Source organism: Pleurodeles waltl, chromosome 12, assembly GCF_031143425.1.
Source record: "Pleurodeles waltl isolate 20211129_DDA chromosome 12, aPleWal1.hap1.20221129, whole genome shotgun sequence".
Taxonomy (NCBI): domain Eukaryota; kingdom Metazoa; phylum Chordata; class Amphibia; order Caudata; family Salamandridae; genus Pleurodeles; species Pleurodeles waltl.
In genome coordinates this window covers 632,300,126-632,322,161 of record NC_090451.1, presented here as the reverse complement: position 1 = coordinate 632,322,161, position 22,036 = coordinate 632,300,126, and the positions used below count along the sequence as shown (strand labels likewise).

The 22,036-nt window shown below is 43.4% G+C and overlaps 1 protein-coding gene across 2 annotated transcripts in view; it reads left to right on the top strand.

The window, feature by feature from the left end:
- LOC138268428 (acyl-coenzyme A thioesterase THEM4-like) overlaps window positions 1-22,036 on the top strand; it is a 221,023-nt gene that overhangs the window by 34,464 nt on the left and 164,523 nt on the right. For both annotated transcript variants that reach the window (XM_069218049.1, XM_069218050.1), the window contains exon 2: window positions 4,011-4,170. In XM_069218049.1, the coding sequence (XP_069074150.1) occupies window positions 4,011-4,170 (160 nt within the window). The remainder of the gene's footprint in view (window positions 1-4,010; window positions 4,171-22,036) is intronic.

Genomic DNA, 22,036 nt, shown 5'->3' with positions numbered 1-22,036 from the left:
TAGTTGGACCCAGATGTGTGATTTGTGTGGCCTCCATCTCTTATTGTTGCCCACAAAGCTGAGAAAACATCAAACAATGGCTAATAAAAATACAAAATGTTCCCATGGGGAACTCCTGCAGTATTTGGGCCTGTCATCGGTTGGCATCCAGGTACTCCACTAGCCCTATTTAAAAAAAAAAATACTAGAAATCCATGGAACGAGGGAAGTGTGGCTTGTGGTGATCATTTTTTGATACCGAAAGTGAGATAAGAAACTTGTTCCAGGGTCGGACTCCACTATAGAGCAATCGGACTCTGTCCCACAGGCCTGTTTTAGGGTGACCAGATTTACACAGCCAAAAATCGGGATGGGCACAAACATAGACATAGGACTAAATGTTGACACGTCAATCAGTGAGATATATATATATATATATGTATATATATATATATATATATATATATATATGCTGCATAACGTGTCGTTTAGTGATATATATATAATATATATATGTGATTAACGACCCTCTCCCCCATCGCTGTCAGAAGCTCCAGGGTCTGACTGTTGATGAGCTCGGCCCTGGCTTATGGGAGATTGTATTCATCCCTCATTTAATCCTGTTGTGCTTCTTGAATGAAGCCAGCAGCACAACAGGTGACTCTACGGGCCAGATGTATCATACAACCGATTTGCGATTCTCAAATAGCGATTTTTAAGAAGTTGCTATTTCAGAAATGCAAAAAGGTATGTATGATTTTTGCGATTCGGTAATAGCGATTTCTTAAAAATCGCAAATGCTATTACCGAATCGCAAATGGAGAATCTGACCCCATTCGCACCTATGGGCCTGTTGTCCCATATCTGCACATTTTTTTGCATTTCCAAAATTGCGATTTCTTAACCAGAAATCGCAATTCTGGAAATGCAAAACCTCAGGGTGCTGGGGGCCTAAGGCCCCCTCTGCTGCACACCCAAAAATGTTTTTGGGGACATGTAAGGTGCACACATGCCAAAAGGGCATGTGTGCTTTACATGTACATTTAAAAAATGCATTTTAAAATTTTGCACATGGTTACCACCAGGTTCAACCTGGTGGTAAATAGCGATTCCTAAATGCCCAAATCGCATTTAGGAATGGCTTCATACATGTGCTAAGAAATCGAAAATAAGGAATCCTTATTTGCGATTTCTTATTTAGAGAGTCGCAATTTGCGACTCTCTAAACAGGGTCGCAATTTTAAGGAATCGCTATTTTTGCGATTCCTTAAAATTGCATTCAGAATGTCTTTCATACATTCTGAACTGGCTTTTTGCATTCGCAAACGGGCATTCGCACCGTTTGCGAATGTAAAAAAACCTTGATACATCTGGCCCTACAAATGTTAAGATGTGTCTCTTGTGTGATAAGAGGGCAGTATGAAACGTGAGCCAGCACAACTCTTGTGATTAATGTGCACCTTCACCTGACCCTCTCTCAAAAACCGGGACATGTCTTTGTTTTGACAAAAAGTGTTATGACACTGGGACAGTCCTTAAAAACGGGACTGTCAGGGCGAAACCGGGACGTCTGGTCACCCTAGCCTGTTTTATGGTCTGCTTGGATGGTTTTTACTATGATTTCCCTGATATTAAAACAAACATTGTCTGCAGCAAGTTCAAATCCATGCAGTCTTTCAGACCTTGAAAACACGTTTGCAGCATGTCTTTACAAGTACAAAACAGCTACAATTTGCAAACCTGGGTTACATTTTTAGGTAACTTATTCTCTAATGGTACACTCATTTTGGGGCGCAGGCCTATCTGCTGTTCCAGTCTGACCCTTACAAAATCCTAATTTTCTTTCAGTTCTCCAGGGATTTGCTACAATGCTGAGGCCTGGGGCCCACTGGCACCTTGGAAATAATGCCAGGTAATTCTAGGATTTGCAGATGATTCAGATTGAAATGTTTATTTTTTGCATACATGCTGCTTTCCGGCCAGCTGTCTCAGGTTAATTAGTCATTAAAGTAATGCACGTAATTGGGAGATAAGGGAAGCCTTTTATTATTATCAGTGCCTGGCAAGGTGCTATATCAATTCTCGACAATGTTATGCTAAGTGTTCGGAATATCTACTTCGGATTTTAGTGACACATGGTCATCCTATAAAAAGAATAATAATAATGATTTCTGTTGTCACCATTGTACTTAATGATGTTGCAAATAATTTTCTTTGATTATATATTGCTCATTTGTAGATTGTATTACAAATACAAAAGAAATCGTGGATACCATTCATCGGTGCAGTTCCAGGCTACAATACCCTAGACTGCTCTCTATGTAGGATGTCATTTTTTGGATTTTGTTCTGCAGTGTAAAAATCTTTCACCTATGTTACCAATGAGAGCCTCTGCACTGCCTGAAGTGTAGTGTACTAAAGCACTCATGTCTTTCAGGACAAAGTCTGCACCAAACAAATATCAAATGAATCAGAGGATCACAGGGTACACAGAGGTTACCGGGCCCGACGATGGGAGTTGAAGCCTTTTATTCTGTATGTACTGGGGCCTGACCTAATATGGATCCTGAGCCACTGGGCCACATACCCCTTCTTCACTTGATTCTCAGTGGTAGACATGAACGAGCAGTCTAAGGCACACTTGAGGGTTGGGGGACGTTGTGGCTATAGATTTGTGAACACGGTTCTTAACTCATTACAGGCACACTTGCACTCTGTGTGTGTACACAGGCACACTTGCACATTGTGTAGCAGTGTTACCTCCATGCATTGTGCCACTACAAGAACACATACACTCAGCACACACATTCACTCTGTGCACTGTTCAGTACTGTAGCCTTTCTGTATTGTGCAGCTGTCACGCACACACTCCCACCGCACACCTTCACAATGTGTACGCTGCACAACACTACACCCTTTATGTACTGTATTCCTTGAAAGTACACATACAGATCCAGTACATGCACACAAATTGTGCAGCACTGTTACCACCATGTATTGTGCCACTACATGCACACATACACTCAGCACACACATTCACTCTGCATATACTGCTCAGTAATGTAGCCTTTCTGTATTGTGCAACTCTCAGGCACACATACCCAGCGCACACCTTCATTATGTGCACGCTGCACAACACTACACCCTTCATGTACTGTACTCCTCACAAGCACACACATACCCAGTACATGCACTCACCATGCATGCACTGCATAGCACTACATCTAACATGTACTGGGCTCCTTCTAATTAACAATAAACCAAGTAAATGCATCCACTGTGCTCACACTGCACTGCAGTGCTCCATCTCTGTGTTGTACCTTTCCCAGGCACACACACATCCAACTCAGTCACCACTCCTGCGTTGCATTGCATTCATATCTAACTGATGAAGGCCAAAGTGTGAGTTAAGCACACAACAGTGGAACGTTATAAAGTGAATGAGCCTGTAGGTCTCACCCTAGTGACACAATTTAAAAAGGACCTGTTCACTCTTAAGGATCACTACACTGTATGCTGCCACCACCAAGAACGTGCTACTTAACTCATGGTGAAGACAGTAACCTTCCACCACTATGAGGGTATTGCTTTGGGTACTCGATCCCTGTTCAACAAGGCTGTAATCCGTGAGACAGACCTTTATCATGGCACATACTCATGATCCGTGTTTGCCTAGGACAACAAAAATCACCATAATGAATCAAGACAACAGTGCAGTTAAGCACTCTTTTTACAGGTCCTCACCACGCTGAGAACTTTTCTGTCCCAACACCAACATGATACAGGGTTAAATAATAGTAGGTATTGCATTTGGAGATAGACTAAAACAGAGTGAGATAATCAGGTGGCCATATCAAAATTGATTTGTTTCCATGACTGAAAAGGATGGATGTTTAGTTGCTAGAGAAATAGTGGCAATGTTGGAAATTTGTTGATTTAGGAGCCTAGAGCTAATGGAATGAGGCAGCTATCCCACCGCTGTGAATTGGTAAGAAGGTAAATCATTATCATGTTCTTTTTTTCACTTTTAGTCTTCATCGGTATACACAGACCCTCGCAAGGATTTTTCCCTCCCAAACCCTAGCTGGAAGAAGGAACTGATGGCCCACTACAACAAGTTTATGGAGCTGACGAAGAGTGGGTCATGGGAAAGGATTCCGTCGTACAACGTTACTGTGCTCCATATCTCGGGTAGGTAGAAATTGTTGGTTTAAATTTACTAGTGTTCTCTCATAGAATAGCTGAATCAAGTTAGAATGTCTGTCAAGACCATTTTTGTGCCTGACTCACATTCAAAAGATTATTTCTGGTTCTGCATTATTATATGAAATTATTTTTTCCTGATCATCCAGACTGCAACAATACCAAAACTTGCCTTCAATATTTTCATTGTTACCAAATTATCAGTATAAACCAGTGCAAGGTCACTTCCTTAATCTGGACTTTTTTTGCATATTTACAACAAAGCCAGGATTTGACCTTCACCCACCTCTTAAACAGAATTATGATGGTTATTTAAGCAAATGTTAATCAGTGGATGACATCCATCCTACTTGGAAAGCCTTCGGGGGGAGGGGGGAGTTTACAAAGTTTTCATATTCACGTCCATCCTAGGACTGGGACTAGGTTTGGTGAAGTTGACTGGCCCCTTTGCTATATTGGAGGCTGTGACTGGGATGCAAGAACATCTGTTAGTCTTGTGATGTAGGCCTCTTTCTGGCCCACCTGTGAATTGTAATGGATGTTCTTGCCCACCTGATGGCCTAAATATTGCCTTGGAGTCTGCGACTGGCAGTGGTGCTGCAGTCCAGTGCCCGCTATTAACCTTCTTGGCTATGGATGGGCTCAGAGGGCCCTCCCGAGCGTCCTTGTGTCACTACTATTGGACTCCAGAGAAGAAGATGGACACAGAGGTATTACAACATGACGGTGGGATGAGAACCTCTGGCTGGGGGATGAGGGGTAACCTTACATGCAGAAGAAAACGCAGAGAGTGCAGTGAGCGCTCCAGTGAAAGTCATGCCTCAGAACCGAGCTGTGACCTCAAATAGGATAATGCAAAACACGAGAACACATACCCTGGTGTATGTGGGTTACCATACAAAATGCGATCTGTGAGAACTGGCAGGCAACAGCGGACCGGGCAGGCCATGAGCCACCTGATAGAGGGATTCTTCCGCTTGGCTGACTGTGGCTGGGGTGAGTGATAAGCAGCAGTGGCATTTCACTCAGGAGTGAACCATTCCTGTTACCCTCTACACCAGACAGACGAGTTAGATGCAATAGGAACATGAATTTACAGTATCGGAACAAATGACCAATGTGCCTTTTTTGTGTTGTTACCAGAGGGGCTATTGGCTGAGGCTTGCTGGTTGACCTCTGCGCAGAATGTGAGAAAAGACAACCCAGGACCTTTTCTCCATGATGTATTGCTTCCTGTTAATGATACCCATAATGTGCTTAAACTGATGGATACAATAGCTTCAACTTCAAAGTGCTTTGCATAGATTTCAAGAAAAGCTAACGAGTGGGCACCTTGGAAAGGAAGACATTGTAAAGTATGGAGGATGTTAACACCCCGCAACTGTAACACCACTTCTTTTAAATACCTTGTTGCTTATGTGCAGGATGCAGAACACCGCTCTAGACGAAACTATGTGTACATTGTGGGAGTGCTGGAAAAGCTGGAAGGTCTGTGGGTTGAGTTGTTTGTTGAAGAGTTGACCATCAAATACTTAACACCAGGAGGCGTCTTTGTTTTCTGTCTTTGGTCGAAGGGTACTTAAAGCCCTGGTGCTACCTCAAAACCACTTGCTCCTCTCAAGGGCCATCATAGCACGCCTCCTCAATTTAATTGTTTGGGTGCAGACAGTTTAATCAGCAAACTTGCTCATCTAAGAAAATGCACAGCTACGTTTTTCCAAACTTTACACAGGCAGTCAGCAACAATGATGTAGTTAATAGGAAATAGAGAGCTAGAGGAATTAAGTATATCATGTAGTTCCCAGCATACCTATGTATACTTCTTCATGGTACAACGCAGCAGTTTATGAAACCTAATAAAGTTTGGGACTGGATTGAGGTCTTGTATACCATGGGGAGGGGCCAACTGGGTAAGCGCCATACTAAGCAATGGATGAGATTAGGTACTGAAACTACACACAGTCCCCAATAGCTGCAATCCAAGGGAACAGTAGAGCGGAGTCCAACTTCTATTGTACTCTCTCTACTAACTGTGTTGATCTCACTTGCCTGACAGGGCTTCAGTACCAGTAAGTGCTAGATCATACAGAGGGTAAGAATTAATGATCTCCTGAGGAAGAAGCGTGACACTTTGGAGTGAGATGATTTCCAGATCTTTCGATGTACTGAGGTTTGTAAGCAAATGACAGTTTATACAAACTCACCAGCGCCATGACCACTGTGCACTAACATGTTTTGGGATTTGGAACTCAGCAGGATAAGGGACTTACCTCCACTCTCCTCTTTTTTTTATTTCTGGTCCTCTTTTTCAAATTGATTGATAATATTGAGTTTTAATCATGCTTCTCTTTATTTAATTCTCTTTATCTAGGTTTGGAATGTTCTAAGTGCACTGAGTTCATGGGCAGTTTGAAACAAACAACAAACAGTACTGTAGTGTAGGAAGAACATGGGAGGGGGGTTAAATAACTGGTTGGATACCTTAGGTCAGCAGTCGGTTTTTGGATATGATGTGCCTGCATGAAATATGGCTTGAATTGGTGTGTCGCCCGTTAAATAACTTCTGTGACCTGTAAGATGGAAGAGTTAAAACTGGTATCTTGGAGCCTGGATAAAGACGAGCATGGTTATAAATACTTTGCAAAGGCATTGATGTAGGTCTAGTGAAGGAAACTCGCTCAGTGGGATTCAATTGTATTGTATTGTAATTGTATTTATATAGCGCTTACTACCCCTGACGATTCATCAAAGCGCTTTTCGGTGAGTATCATGCTACTCTGGAACCCAACAAAAATTAGTGATGGATTAGTATTGGGAAATAATGAGTACAGTTTTAGTATTATTATGAGTTAATTTGAGCCGCTGATATGAGAGTTTGTTAGTTAGATTGACTGGAGTAATGGAGGGGTGGAGGAGGAGAGAAATCCAGAATTGTTAATTGGGAGTGTATCTTTAATTTACTCAACCCAAAGGTTTGGGATGAGTAAAGGGGAATGGAGGAGGGAAGAGTATGTGGAAGGGTTAGGGAGAGCATAGTAGCAGGGTGAGATAAATGCGGAAGAATTTAGTAGGGTTGTGTGGGAGGTCACGGTAGTAGAGTGAGGTTTGGTGAGTTAGATGTGGAAGCGGAGGGAAGAGCTTAGGCAGAGTTATTTAGGAGATAAAGGTAGTAGAAAGAATTTGGGATGAGTCAGAGTGAGAATGGAGGATAGTTTGATAGAGACATGACATATGATGATGGGTAGATAAGTGTGATAAGATGAGAGCAGGAATTCATAGATATCTAGTATAACAACCCACACAGGAGCCATGCAATGACCCACGAACATGCCAAACACAGAAACAACATATACACATACATACATATATATATATATATATACACACATACACACACACATGAATACACACACATATGCACATACAATACATAATTAGAACCATGGGTAAAATATACTTAGTCAAACAGGTTTAAAGAGTGTGTGTGTATTTTATTGTTATGACATAGTAGCGATACATATTTTCTAAAGAAACTATACATAACTAGAAAAATACACATCATCTGAAAAAATATTTATCAACATAGGCATATGCAGTCCATAGTTGTTTGAATAAGGTGGTTATGAAGGAAAGAGCCAACTCTTGAGTAGTTTTCTGAAGACAAGAAAGTTATCTGTGGCTCTTATAGTTGGGGGTAATGAATTTCATAGTTTGGCTGCTTGAACAGAGAAGGATGTACCACCTATTGTCTTTTTCTTGTATGGTGGTCTTCTAAGGCGGGGTGCCAATCTTGAGCGGAGGTTTCTTTGTTGGATGTATTTGGTTATTTTGTTTCTGATAAAAAGCGGTCCTGTTCCATGTATAGCTTTGTGGGTGATACAAAGCAGCTTGAAAGTGCATCTTCTGGCAACGGGTACAGTGTAGTGCTCTCAAGGCAGGGGAGATGTGGGCTTGCGGTTTTACATGTAATAGTATCCTGGCTGCGGAATTCTGGATACGTTGTAGTTTTTTCATAATAGATCGAGATGATCCATGGTAGAGGCCATTGGCATAATCCAGTTTGGATAGTACAAGCGAGATAGTAGCTTGCACCTTGTGTGGAAATCCGAGGTGGGGGAAGATGCGTCGTAAAGTCTTCAAGGTGATGAAGCTTGTTCGTGCTAATTTGTCCACTTGGGCATTCATAGTTAACTTGGAATCCATGGCGATTCCTAGTTTTTTTAACTTCCTTGGATAATTGAGGAGGTGGTCCGAGATCGTCAGGCCAGACGCCCAGAGGGTCATAATTTTACTAGTCACCACATATGAGAATTTCTGTTTTGGAGGTATTTAGTTTGAGATGGCTCCAGGTCATCCACTTATCAACGGCTCTGAGGCAACTGAAGATTTGTGAGTTTTCAATGTTTTTGGGGCATTCTAATTTAAGTAGTATTTGTGTGTCATCTGCATAGTTGTAGCATGTGAGATGGAAATCATTTATCAGTTCTGGTAAACATATCATGTAGATGTTGAAAAGCAAAGGTGAGATGATTGATCCTTGGAGGGACCCCTGCTTTTGTGAGGTAAGGTTCGGACGAGAAGGAGGGGCGAGTGGATGATATTAGATCTTTTTAGAAGATAGGAAGTAATCCAGTCGAGAGCAATCCCTTGTATGCCGGCTTCGTGGAGTCTTTGAATTAGGGTATCATGGTCAACCGTATCAAAGGCAGCTGAGAGGTCCAAGAGAAGTAGTGCAGCAACTCCATTTCGGTCGACTGTGTTTTTAAGATCATCCCAGATCGCTATGAGTGCTGATTTAGTGCTTCTTCCTGGGCGGAATCCAGTTTGGAAGTCTGTAAGCATAGAATTGTCTTCAATGAATTGTGACATCTGGGCAAATGCTGCTCTTTATATCAATTTGCCCAGGAAAGGTCCATTTGTGATTGGTCTGTAGTTTTTGGGGTCTTGCGGGTCTAGGTTTGTTTTCTTTAATAAAGGTCGTATGTATGCCTTTTTCTGGTCTACAGGAAAAGTTACTGAAGTTAAAGAGTTGTTGATGATTTTTCTTACCGGTGTGGCAGCAGATGTAGATAGAAGATTTTTGAAGATTTGTGCTGGGCAAGGGTCAGAAGGGCAACCAGAAAGTCTGCTTGCTTTGACCAAATCCATAAATTCATCCTGGGATATTTGTTTTGAAGGACTGTAGAGGTTGGGTTGGTTTATTCTTAGAGGGTATTTTAGGAAAGGGGTTGGTGCTGATGTTTTTCTTCTGTTTTAAATATGAGTCCAATGTGTCTGCCTTGGTTGTGTAGTGAGTTGCCAATTTGTTTGTGAAATCTTGAGTAGTGGGATGACTTCTTTCCATGCATGTAGGTTTTCGAAATTCATTGAGAATTTTATAAAATTCCTTGGTTGTAGATTGAGCATTTTGAATTCTGTCTGAGTAGTACCTTTTTTTAGCTTTTTTGATTGATGATTTGTATATCCTGTTAAGTTTGTGTAGCTGCAGTTTGTCTTGACTGTTGGTTATTTTGAGCCAGGTCCGCTGCAACTTTCTGATTTGTTGCTTTATCTTTTTAAGTTCTGTGTTTCTCCAAGTTCTTGGTTTTCTTTTGTTGTGTTTAGTTTTTCTGAGTGGTATTAGGATATCAAAAGCTTCCTGTAGCCACTCAGTTTTGGCACAGAATTAATTGTATCTAGATCTGTGTTGGCTGTTAGTTGTGTTTCTAAGTCATCCAAATTGAGTTTGCTCCATGGTCGATAGGTGTATGTATATAAGTAGTTGTGGGGTGTGTTGATTTGTGGAATTGTATGTCGGAAAGTTATCAAATGGTGGTCTGACCAAGTGATTGGCATGATGCTATGAATAGTAACTAGTTCAGGCTTAGCAAAAATGACATCTAGGATGTGACCAGCGATGTGTGTGGGATTGTGTACAATCTGATGTAGGTTCAATGCGAAATTGTAATTTTGTGGAGCGGAGGTAATACCAAATTCTGGCAAATACATGCTTACCCCATTGTTTTGCTTCACTAATGACCGAGCTGAAACACTCATGCACTGACAAAAATCTATGGAATGCACTTCTTAGTCCAAAGAAGACACATATTATTTCACTTCGCAAGGTTCCTAAAAGGAGATTAGCATGCTGAAGGCACACATTTAAAGATGGTCACAGCAATGAAATGAAAACATGTACAAATGATTCTCCACTGCAATATACACAGCAAGTATATGTATCTATATTATAATGCAAAGCAAATAATGAATTAAAAAAAAATATGCATCACCATGAGGCAAGGGCACAACTTCGTCATCTCCTTCCTATTTAGCATCAGATCGCTAGATCCCAGAGAGATCAATTATCCTCAAGGGAAGGATGACACACTCCAGATATGCCTGAGATCTGCCTCTTATACTTTGAAAAAAGAGAGGAAAATTTTAGAACCTCCCTCTCACTGCAGACGTTTATTTATTCAGAAAATGCTGATTGCTTTAGGCCAGCTTTGAAAATAACACGTCAGAACTTGGCCACAATCCCAAGGTGCCAATTCAAAATAAGACTGTTCCCTTCCGTCTTAGTACATTCTTATACGCCTAAGCCCTTGATGGGAAAGAACACAAAAAAATAAAAACATGTGCACCTTGTACAATGTGGAAAATTACTTGCAGCTTTTAACGTGGCAGTGGCTAATGCTAAAATAAAGTCAGTAGGCAAAATTAAGTTAGTGGTCACTAATGTGACGGTGTGCTGCTAGGCTAAGTGCAACGTGGAGTCAGTGGTCAAAACTGACATATCATTACACCCATTGAGCTGCAATTCTCCTTTGGATGTGAGTGGTGTGCCTGGTGGGCAGTGTGTGGACTGATCCTCAGAGTGGGTATGCAGCAGTGAATGTTACATGGGGTGGGTAGTGTATAATACCAGTAGTTTTCTGTATTTTCCCTAAATTGCTGGGCCACATTTTAGAGGCCCCAAGAGCTTTGTTGCTTGAAATATCAGAGGGGACTGCCATTGATAGCTATATATTGGTGTGCTGGGATTTGGTAGATATTTGAAGAGGGATGTCCGATCTCTCACCTTTGGTGATGACGATTTAGACTTAAACTAGAAGACAAGAAGGATTGGATCTTGATGCATGGTAATTGAGAGATGAGACATTAATGGGTGGCTTGAAAAAATTAATGAATGTTATGTCATACAGAGGTTTGGCTAAGTGTTATGTTAGGTTACCATCTGGGAAGCATAAAAAAAAGCATACTGAGAGAAAAATCAGACAAGAGGATCTCAGTGAAATAGGCCTAATTTAAGAGTTCCTTATAAGGACAGATAGGGAAAGAGTGTGCAGCAAAGCGACCGATTTGAACCAACTCTTTATAGCATTGGGGGCAGAACTAAGGGCAGTTATAGACTTGGAGGCTAAAGCTTATTATATCATTTCTCAGTGGTAATTGTATGAAGTTGGGAGCAAAGCAGGCTAAATCATTTCCTTACTTCAGAAATGGGAACCGGAGAATTGATGGAACCCATTGACTTATGGATTTGCCTGGCACACATCTGACCACTGAGGGGGATGATATTGCACAGACCATTATTCATTATTTTATTTCCTTGTGTAGCTCAAAAATGTATGAAGAGTCTTCTATCCTTTCTGATTTTGTGAAAGACCTGACGGTACTTATTCTTGGGCTCAAAAACATGTCTTAGCTGCATTTTTATCTTACGAAGGAGATAAAAACGAGAAATCTCCAGGGTCCAATGGACACCAGCAGAACTACTTGAAAGACTCACTAGTAAAAAAATCTGGACACCTCCTAAATGTGATTGGGGAGTGCTGAAAGAAGGCTGTCTCCCACAAGACTTATGTACTGCTACTGATATCCTTATACACAAATTCAGTAAACCCGTGGATGACAGAGTTCCTTTAGGTTGATCACCAAAGGTATTATAGAGATGAAGATCATTGCAAAGATTTTGGTCACTTGATTGAATATATTGATAAACTGGTTCATACTTGCCAGTCGTTGTCTATCTGATTTATATATCAACAAGACAGCTCTATAACAGAATGTGAAACCTCAAAACAGTTACGTAATTAAAGTAATAGTATTCCTGTGGCTGAATAAGAATCAGATTTAACAGAATATATGTGTCATGCTAACTCAGATTTCCTCTTTTGGGTTGCCAGCGCTGTACCTACCCATTAGCTAGACTTCCAGTCAACCGAATTGTGTGCTCTGTGTCAGTGCATCAGTGCCCACAGTATATTGCCATGATGAAGCCTCTGGTGTGTTGGATGTGCTAGTCAGAGGGACATGGGATGAGCACGTAATCGTGGACTAAGTGTTCCTCTGTATGATGAATGTGGATGTGACTCTTACAAGATTGTTTTCCCTCTCTGGAGTGCTTGGTACACACTTTGGGCTTGCCGTTAATTGGACAAAATCAGTCTTGTTTCCATTGACTTACTGGACTCCGACCACGGGTAGGTTTGGGACTGGCAAGCATGGTATACAGTCATGTTTCCCTGCCGTGAGTGCTTGACTAGGAGTATCTAGTATCCTGGTTTTTGGTTTTGGCCCTAGCATAGTGGTGGCTCCTCCATAAAGGCCGAGGAGCGCCTAGGCAAAAGTGGGGTTCTGGACCTGCCCTCTGACCTGGAGGGGTGCATTAAGTGGGCCTTTATTGCACTGAGAGTGAACTAATGCCTCTGTTAGGGGTTAAGTACAAAAAGTATTGCTGGGAGTATACCTTGTTTTGTGAATCAATAGTAGTGACCAGACTTTATTATCTGTGTCATGGGAGTGGACGACTAGAAGCCCACACATGTAAAGTTCAGCTTCTCTGTGTTAACCCACATGCTAATACTAACATCCAAAGTACATGTACTTTTGTATGTGTGGCTTGCATGATACATACATTGTATGTGTGACTGAGGCACAGTATTGAGGGCTTTTAGTATCCCTCTTGGATGAATCTAGCCTGGTCCTGTGCACAAGTAGGTGGTGAACTTGATTTCCCAGAGAGCGTAAGTGTATTGCTGACATTCCTGAAGCTAGAGGGAGAAGACCTGGGCACTGAAGAGGGGAGAGAGAAGACAGAGCTCTTTTAGAAAGTCAGTTAGCACTTTTGCAGAGAGGAGCTGGTGATCATTCTTCCTAAAGCACTGCTGTATAGTAGATTGTGGGGGAGAAGACTGGGACCCTAGTCCCTTCTGTTCCAAGTGAAAAGGACCCTTAGGTGACGGCAGCCAGGTGCAGAAGGCTCACACGTCTTAATCATTCTGTTGTGGATGATTCAGGCTGGAGGCTACCCTGTTGTGAGGAGCATCATTCAACTCAAAGGCTGTGTAAGGAGAACTGCCTGGAAAGGAAAGTCAAAAGCAGATCCACACAAAACCTGTTCTAAGGGTGCTGGCAGTCGATCAACCAATCCTGTCTGCTTTTATTGTATAAAAGTGGGAGACACTATCCCACTTGTAATTCCAGTTTCAGGTCCTCTGTGACCAAGAAAGGGAGTACTCCACAAAGTACTTGGAGGTCTACTGTGCAATTCGAGTTGGTATCTGCCTCATGACCATCTTCCCACTGGTGTGGACATATCACCTGAAGTATTGCCTTGCTGGAAGAAGTTGTTCAACTGTTCTGAGTTGCCTAGAAGCCAGCCTGCTTGTTGAAAGAGGGAAGAAGCTTCCTAACTCTGCAGAAGGTAGAACTGAGCTGGAAGAGCCAGAAGTATCAAGGCTGTGGAGGTGGGGGGCCTGAGGAGAACAGTCTGTTTGCCCAGGTGTCAGTGAGCCTCAAGTGGTGGTTGCAGTAAGAAACTGCAAAATTGCAGCTGTTTCTGCCACTATGACCAGAGAAGCGAGAGTATGATGCATTATGTGCCGCTGTGACCAAGAAGTGTGGTCATGGCTCATCCCATGCAGCTGTGACCATTAAGTGTACATATGGGCTCATCCCCTGCAGTGCGGCCAGGAGTGCAACTGTGGCACATCCCACGTCGCTGTGACCAAGAAGTTGAGAATGTGCTGCCAAATTGCACCATCACACCATGATTAGTGCCCAGAAGCATGCAGTAGCCCAGTAGAGCTACTGCAACTCCTGATTACTTGAAATTCCTGGCCAGAGGGCTTCCAACATCAGCTCCTGCTGCTGCTCCTCAAACACAGGCTGCATATGACTGGGGAAATGCACTCTTTCCCTGAAGAGGGAGAGGGACAGTGTGTTTCTCAGTTACTGCAGTCCACGATTCTCCACTTCAGATATACACATTGTGATGAGATACCAAAGACTATTGTGAACTGAGATAAACTGAGTTCACTTGTCGTGCCAGGAGGCGAAATCTGCACTGGCATTTTTACAGAACAGGGTGAACCGTCTAGATTAGTGAAGGAGGAAGTCTGTGGAAGAATAGTGGATAGCAGATTGAGACACAATACACACACCGCCCAGTTCACTAAATTATGCCTCTTCACTATTACTTGTGTAGTGTCTAGTTTTTGTGTACAGTACAGTAAGAAAATTAGTTACTTTCCTGTAACTGTAATTCTCCAGTATTGGTATCTTTTATAGATTCACATGCTTAAATATTCCCTGTCATCGAAGTAGGAGTCCCACAGTACCTTAACAAAGCAGTATATATAACAATGTCATAGCTTGCGGCCCTGCGGTCGACTCCAGTCAGTGCAACTCCGAGGAAGTCTCGTTCCAGATTGATAAGAAGGCCGCAGGAGCCCCAAGTCCTCTTCCTCTCATGTGAGGTCCTCGGAACACTTGGGGAAGAGGCACAAGAAGAAAAGTCAAAACTGTGTTCGGCTTCACCTTGGCCGATGCGACAAGTGAGGAACATCGTGTTCCAGGCATGGTTCTGCGGAGCCATTGCCAAGTCCGACTCCGATGGGATCTCACAGATCTCATCTTGGATCAGGAATGGTGCTGGTTGTACCAACATGACCTTCTCCAGCGCCTGTCCTGACGTCTATGCTCTCGGTGACAGCTCTGTTCTCATCACAGACGACTCAGAACGGCGTTGCTTGACATCGGTTCTGGCTTTGGCAGGACCCTTTGGTCCTAGGTTGTTGCCTGAGCACTGTATGGAGCAGCCAGGCATGGGGGGAAGAATGGAGGGCCCTGGACCCTTTAGAATACCAGTTAGAGACCCCAACTTAATTGGGCTGGTATGAGGATCTAGGAGATGGCAGTGGACTGGGCTCCTTCAGATGCTGGCTCCCGCTCTACCCACCATGGTTACGGAGGAGGGAGCATCTTCTGCAAAGGTGATGAAGAGGGCAGTGGAGGTCCTTTATCTCCAGCTTCCCTCTGTGGCGGTCAAGGCTAAGCTCTTGACTGAGATGCTTCACCCTGGGGTGTCCTCTTCTGAACCCCCACTTGCTCTTTAATGAAACTCCAATAGATGTCCTGCTGGGAACTTGGTCCAAGCCCTGCACAGGTGCTCCTCAGCATAGATGATCCTAGTTTCCTCAGTCAATACTCCACCCCTAAGAGCTTGGTGGTCAAAGCCTCTTCTTCCCATGGCGCATTCTCTACCGCTTCCCCGGACAGAGAATCTTAGAGGCTGGACACACTTGGGAAGAGGTTTTCTTCCACCTGCCTGACATTGCGGTCAGTGAACACCGTATGCCTTTTGAACTATTATTCCCATACACTATGAGATAAGGTTGCGCAAGTGCTGCCACAGGTCTTGGAGGAGACCCGGGCAATCCTCTCTCAAGCAGTGAAAGACTGAGGCACGCAGCAAGGTTCACGATTAGGTGCTGTTTGGATATGACTGAATCGCTGGGCTTGAGAATATCCGGCTTCTTGGATGATGTCCAGGCCAACCTTGTGGACATGCCCTTCGATGGGACTCGTCTCTTCTAAGAAAAGGCAGACTTGGCGCTGGAGCGCTTCAAGGAACCAAGGGGTATGGCCAAGTCCTTGGGCCTCTCAGTGGCACTTCACCCCTGTCTGCCTTTCATGTCTATGGAAGGGGTGTGCCACCGTGCCAACCATATGCCACCACTGTCCTGTGCAAGCTTCCCAATCTGTGTGAGGGCGTGGATGCAGTGCATTCTGACCCCATGGGTCTGGTAACCTAAAGTCGTCCACCACCAACCACTCCCTCTTGTGCTCAGTTGGAGGAAGAATCCACCATCATCTCTGAAGGAAGCTGGCCTAGTGTGTAGTGAGCACCTATGGTTTGGTCACCTTATTCCAGGTCCAGGTATCCCCTGTTAGTGAGGTGTAGTCCACGTCTAGTAAGCCAGGCTCTCTAGGGGTGGCTCTGGATGAGCAGCCAAGACTTGTCTAGGAGATATGCAAAGCTTATGCAATACCACTATAGTCACACAGTACTCAACCACATGAAAGACAGTGTTACAAAAATAAAGGTACTTTAGCGGATTATTGCCAATGCAGTATTTTAGTATTTGTGTTACCATAATAAACACACTATTATATACACATAAGAAGTCAGGACTTGGCATAGAAAGCCATAGAAAACCGTAAAATAACAGTAAATGATGGAGACCCTAAGGGGACACCATACAATATACTAAGTAAATGAAATGCGAAAAGCAGGCCCCCACTCAAGGAAGTGGAAGCTGTAGAGGGGAGCTGGAGGAACTAGGAACCCCAGAGACCAGGAGAGAAGAGGTAAATACCTGTTTTTTTTCCAAACCCACAGTTAAACTTTGTGAAAGTACTGCAAGACCCAAGCTAGACTGGAAGAAACAAAATGTCTCCTGACAGAAGAGGACCTTCTGGAGATGCAGGACCAGGTCGACTGTGAAGACCAGGAGTCCGCTATGCAGCACAGGAGCAGTCAGTGTCCCACTTCGGAAGAAGAGTTGCAGTCCGTCAGTGGTGTGGAAAAATCACCAACAAGTCTTTGCAAAGGCATGAGTTGCAGAGCTGCTGGGGACCAAGAAGTTCTGGGGGGACTCAACCCAAGGAGAGGATTCCCAGGTGACTCTCAGGAGAGAGGAGAGCCAGAAGTAGAGGCTGCTGCCCCCACAGGTAGCAGGCACAGGAGTCGCAGTGAGGCCCACTCAGCACACCTGGAGAGGAGTCTCACGTTGCTGGAGCAGCAGGCAGGAAACTGCTTTGCAGGGAAGAGTGCTGGAGGCCGAGGCCACATGGAACCTGAAGATCCCTTGGAAGAAGATCCAACAGGCCTTGGTAGGTGCAAGAGTTGCGGTGCACAGGAGTACTCTCCTGCAAGGAGAGGCAAAGTCTTGCCACCTCCCAAGCTGGACATCTGGTAGAGGGGACCACTGTAGACTACCACCTATGTTGCAGGATCCAGGACGAGTTGCAGGAGCGGCCAGTCGCGGATGCAGGGGAGTGACTCCTACACTCCAAGGGAGATTTCTTCTTGCTTCTTGGTGCTGATTTCAGACTTGCCGCCCTCAGAGGATGCCCAGGTGAGGGAAATGTTGCTGTTGCTGGAAGGAGCCGGAGAAACAATGTTGACGAGTGAAGTTGTCGCTGGAGCTGCAGATTGTAGGTTCCGTTGAAGTCCAGTTGAGGTTCCAATGGGCAGAAGTCGAAGGAAACGTTGCAGAGTAGTCCTGCTGGAATCTTGAACGTCAACTCTGAGGACTCACCCAAGAGGGACTCCCTAAATAGCCCTAAAAGGGGGATTTGTCACCTAGCAGGGTGACCACCCATCAGGAAGGGGCTGTGACGTCACCTGCATGACCTGGCCACTCAGATGCTCCCAGACTCCTCTGCCCTCCCTGGATTCAAGATGGCAGAATCAAGTGGCCACCTAGAGGAACTCTGGGCACCACCCCTGGGGTGATGATGGACAGGGGAGTTGTAACTCCCCTTTCCAGTGTCCAGTTTCGAGCCAGAGCAGGGTCCGGGGGTCCATGGACTGGTGCAAACCGGTTTATGCAAGGAGGGTACCAAATGCACCCTTCAAAGCATACCAGTGGCTTGGGGACACGGTGAGGGGCGGGGTTTCTGCCCCCTTAGCATAATATGTTTCATAGGTAGATCCCTTTTAGGCCTCATTACTATTTAGTGTCTGTAAGCTGGTACCAACACCATACACATGTGATGTGTTTGTTTCTTGACTATTGGCATATTATTGCTATGAAAATTGTGTTTTAAAAAAAAAAATTATATACTTTATCTCCAGCATGGCGCCTATAAACTTATTTGCCTAACTGTGACGTTAATTTGCAGTTTGTGAGGAAAGTTCTGTTTTTTCCAAAATATTCTAGAGCAAGGCTTCAGAGCTGTTTTAGACGCGGTTGTACTTTACTCAGATATTGGGGGATCAGGTTTGAAATAGTAACTATTAGTGTCATTACACCATGTACCTAATTCTAGTTAGACGTAAATTAACAAGTATATACAATCGTGATTTTTGAGTCATTCTTATTTATATCTTCATACACAGCAGCTAAATAAGACATATTAGATACGTTTGCATGGAAAGCGAAACATAAATGTTATGGTCCATGTTAAGTTTCAGTATATTGGCCCATGGCTGAGATGCGGAAAAAATGGTTCACTCACTGCTGCTTATGAATCAAATGAGGTAACAAGGGGCATATTTTGTGTACACGTCAGGCACTGGGTAATTATATCAAACGGTGACCGGCATGTGAATATATTGTTCACCCCATTGCCCCAGCTACTTGCCTACCTCTTTCCATAGTCCCGGACATCATTGAAATCGGGGTCGGAGTCAGTAAATGAGTGAAGGAGGAAGCTTCGTTTTGAAAAGGTAAGAATATTAGCGATAGGTCAGAATACAGAGACTAAAAATCTGTCAAAGTGATTTTTCATAGAGTTAAGGAGATGGCACATCTGAGAACAGTGCAAAACCACAGACTGACTCTCCAACATGTAATCAGGGGCTTTGCTAATATTTTTTTCTGGTGGGTTAACAAATCCTCTCATGCATTTGAGGTCTAGTCTGCACTCTGGAGGTGGCTGCCACTGGGACTTCGTGAGTAGGGTGTTGGTGTAGAGGGCTCTTTGCACAAGAGGCTGAGCCTGCACTTTTGAAAGGGCTCCACACAGCAGCTGTGGGCAAACGACAAACTGAAGTGCTTGAAAGAGGGAAGCTTATAGTGAGATAAACACTGGTGAGTGAGACTTCATTAATGATAAAGTCTGGCACACATTGCTGTCTTTTTTTCAAAACGTGAACCAGATGTTGCTGTGGTCTTACAAATGAGGCAGCCTGCTTGCATAGTGACTCCAGTTATCTGTCAGTTGTTCACATACACTATTGCAGATCATGAGCTCTTCCTGCTGACTAATGTGCTTGCATCCCCCATATATATATATATATATATATATATATATATATATATGTGTGTATATATATACATATACATATATATATATATATATATATGTGTGTGTATATATGTTGCTTCTGTGCTTGGCATGTTCGTGGATCATTGCATGGCTCCTGGGTGGTTTGTTATACTAGATATCTATGAATTCCTGCTCATCTTATCACACTTATCTACCCATCATCATATGTCATGTCTCTGTCAAACTATCCTCCATTCTCACTCTGACTCATCCCAAATCCTTTCTACTACTTTCATCTCCTAAATAACTCTGCCTCAGCTCTTCCCTCCGCTTCTACATCTAACTCACCAAAAATACTCTACTACCGAGACCTCCCACACAACCCTGCTAAATTCTCCCGCATTTATCTCACCCTGCTACTATGCTCTCCCTAACCCTTCCACATACTCTTCCCTCCTCCATCTCCCTTTACTCATCCCAAGCCTTTGGGTTGAGTAAATTAAGGTTATACTCCCAATTAACACTTCTGGATTTCTTTCCTCCTCCACCCCTCCATTACTCCAGTCAATCTAACTAACAAATTCTCATATCAGCGGCTCAAATTAACTCATAATAATACTAAAACTGTACTCATTATTTCCCGATACTAATCCATCACTAATTCTTGTTGGGTTCCAGAGTAGCGTGCTACTCACCGAAAAGCGCTTCGATGCCTCGTCAGGGGTAGTAGGCGCTATATAAATACGATTACAATACAATACAATAGGCTATAATAGGAAGGTCTTAGTCAGTTTCATAGCCCATCAACCCTTTCTAAAAAAGAACCAAACTTGACCTATAACCAACCAGACCACAGCACCCTTTAGAACACTCCCAACAGAGGCTGAATCCCTCAGATGTGCGAGCACTAGTGTGATCTTAATAACCTTTTATGAGTAAGAGGAGCCTCTGAGAGGAGGGTGGTGGGTCGCATGTGAATCTATGAAAGATACCAATACTGGAGAACTACAGTTACAGGTAAATAACTCATTTTCTTCTCCAGTATTGGATCTTTCATAGATTCACATTCTTGAATCAGATTAACAAGCAATACATTAAATAAAACATAAGTTCATTATATTAAACATGAGTAGCGGATGGGAGAAAAATAAGGGACTCACCTTACCCAAAGAGATGGTGTAGCACTGCCTGTCTCACTGCTGCATCCGTTTTATGGCTCTCATCCAGGCAATAATACCTTGTGGATGTATGCCTGCTGGACCATGTTGCTGCTCTGCAGATATGGTGTATTGGCACCCCAGCAAAAAAGAGCTGTTAATGTGACTATAGCTCTACTGGAGTGGGCTGTTAACTCTGACCTGCAAAGGTTTTTCAGCTTGTTTATGGCAAACTTGTATAGTAGCAGCTATCCATCTGGTGATGGTATGTTTGGTAACCGAGAGACCATTTCTGATACCTCTGAATGCGAAAAACAACTGGTCTTATTTCCTCATGTGATGCGTTCTCTGTAAGCAGAATTTGAGACATCCTTTAACATCTGAAGAGTGAAGTGACCTTTCAGCTGGTGTCTGAGGATTCGGTGAAAAAATTATGAACCACAGCTTCATTTAAGTGAAAGTTCAATGGTACTTTTGGAATAAACTTCGGGTTTCTTCGCAAGATAACACTGTCTGCAGTGAACTGTAAAAGCGATTGTTTGATGGTAAACGCTTGTATGTCGCTTACTCTCTTTGCAGAAATGAGAGCTAGTCATATCGACATTTTCCATGTGAGATATTTCATATCTGATTTATGAATTGGCTCAAATGGCGGTTTTTATAAGCTGCCCCAGGACTATGTTGACATACCACAGTGGTGGATGGTTTTGAAAGGGTGGAAAAGTCCTGAAGAGACCTTTGAGGATTGTTTAATAATGCAGGCAGACCACAAGGCCAGTGCATAACTGGTGCGCCTGAATCTAGATATTGCTGCCAGGTGGCATTTATTGAGGAATGAGACAATCTGGACTTTACTAGATGTAGCAAATACAGGAGAATTTGCTGTGGCGGTGATATGAGTGGATGGATGTTGGAGGATACACACCAAAGACAGAAGTGTTTCCATTTTAACTTTTATGTTCGGTTTGTTGTGTCAGCCCATGCCTTGGCTAGAATTTCCCTGCAATCCAATGGGATGACTAATGAGGAGGACTGATAGAATTTAGGATCCGTGCCCACAAGTGCAGAGATGTCGCGTCTGGATGCTGTATCTGGCCCTGTTTCATTGTCAGCAACAATGGCATCACCCTGAGCTGTAGATGCGGTTGCTCCGAGAGGAGTAGAAGCTAGGTGAACCAGAATTGTCTGGGCCACCTAGGAGCAATGAGGAGAAGTCTGAAAGGTTCCCTCTTTATCTTGTTGATTACCTTAGGAATATATTTGAAAATGCATTCCCCCACGATCCCTTTTGGGGATGCCAATTTGTAAAGAACAGGCATTCCTTGTTCTCCTCTGTCGCAAACAGATCCAAATGTGGTTTGCCCCACCAATGGAATAGATAATTCAGAATCTGTTGTTTTAGCTCCCATTTGTGATAAGGAATGATGGTCCTC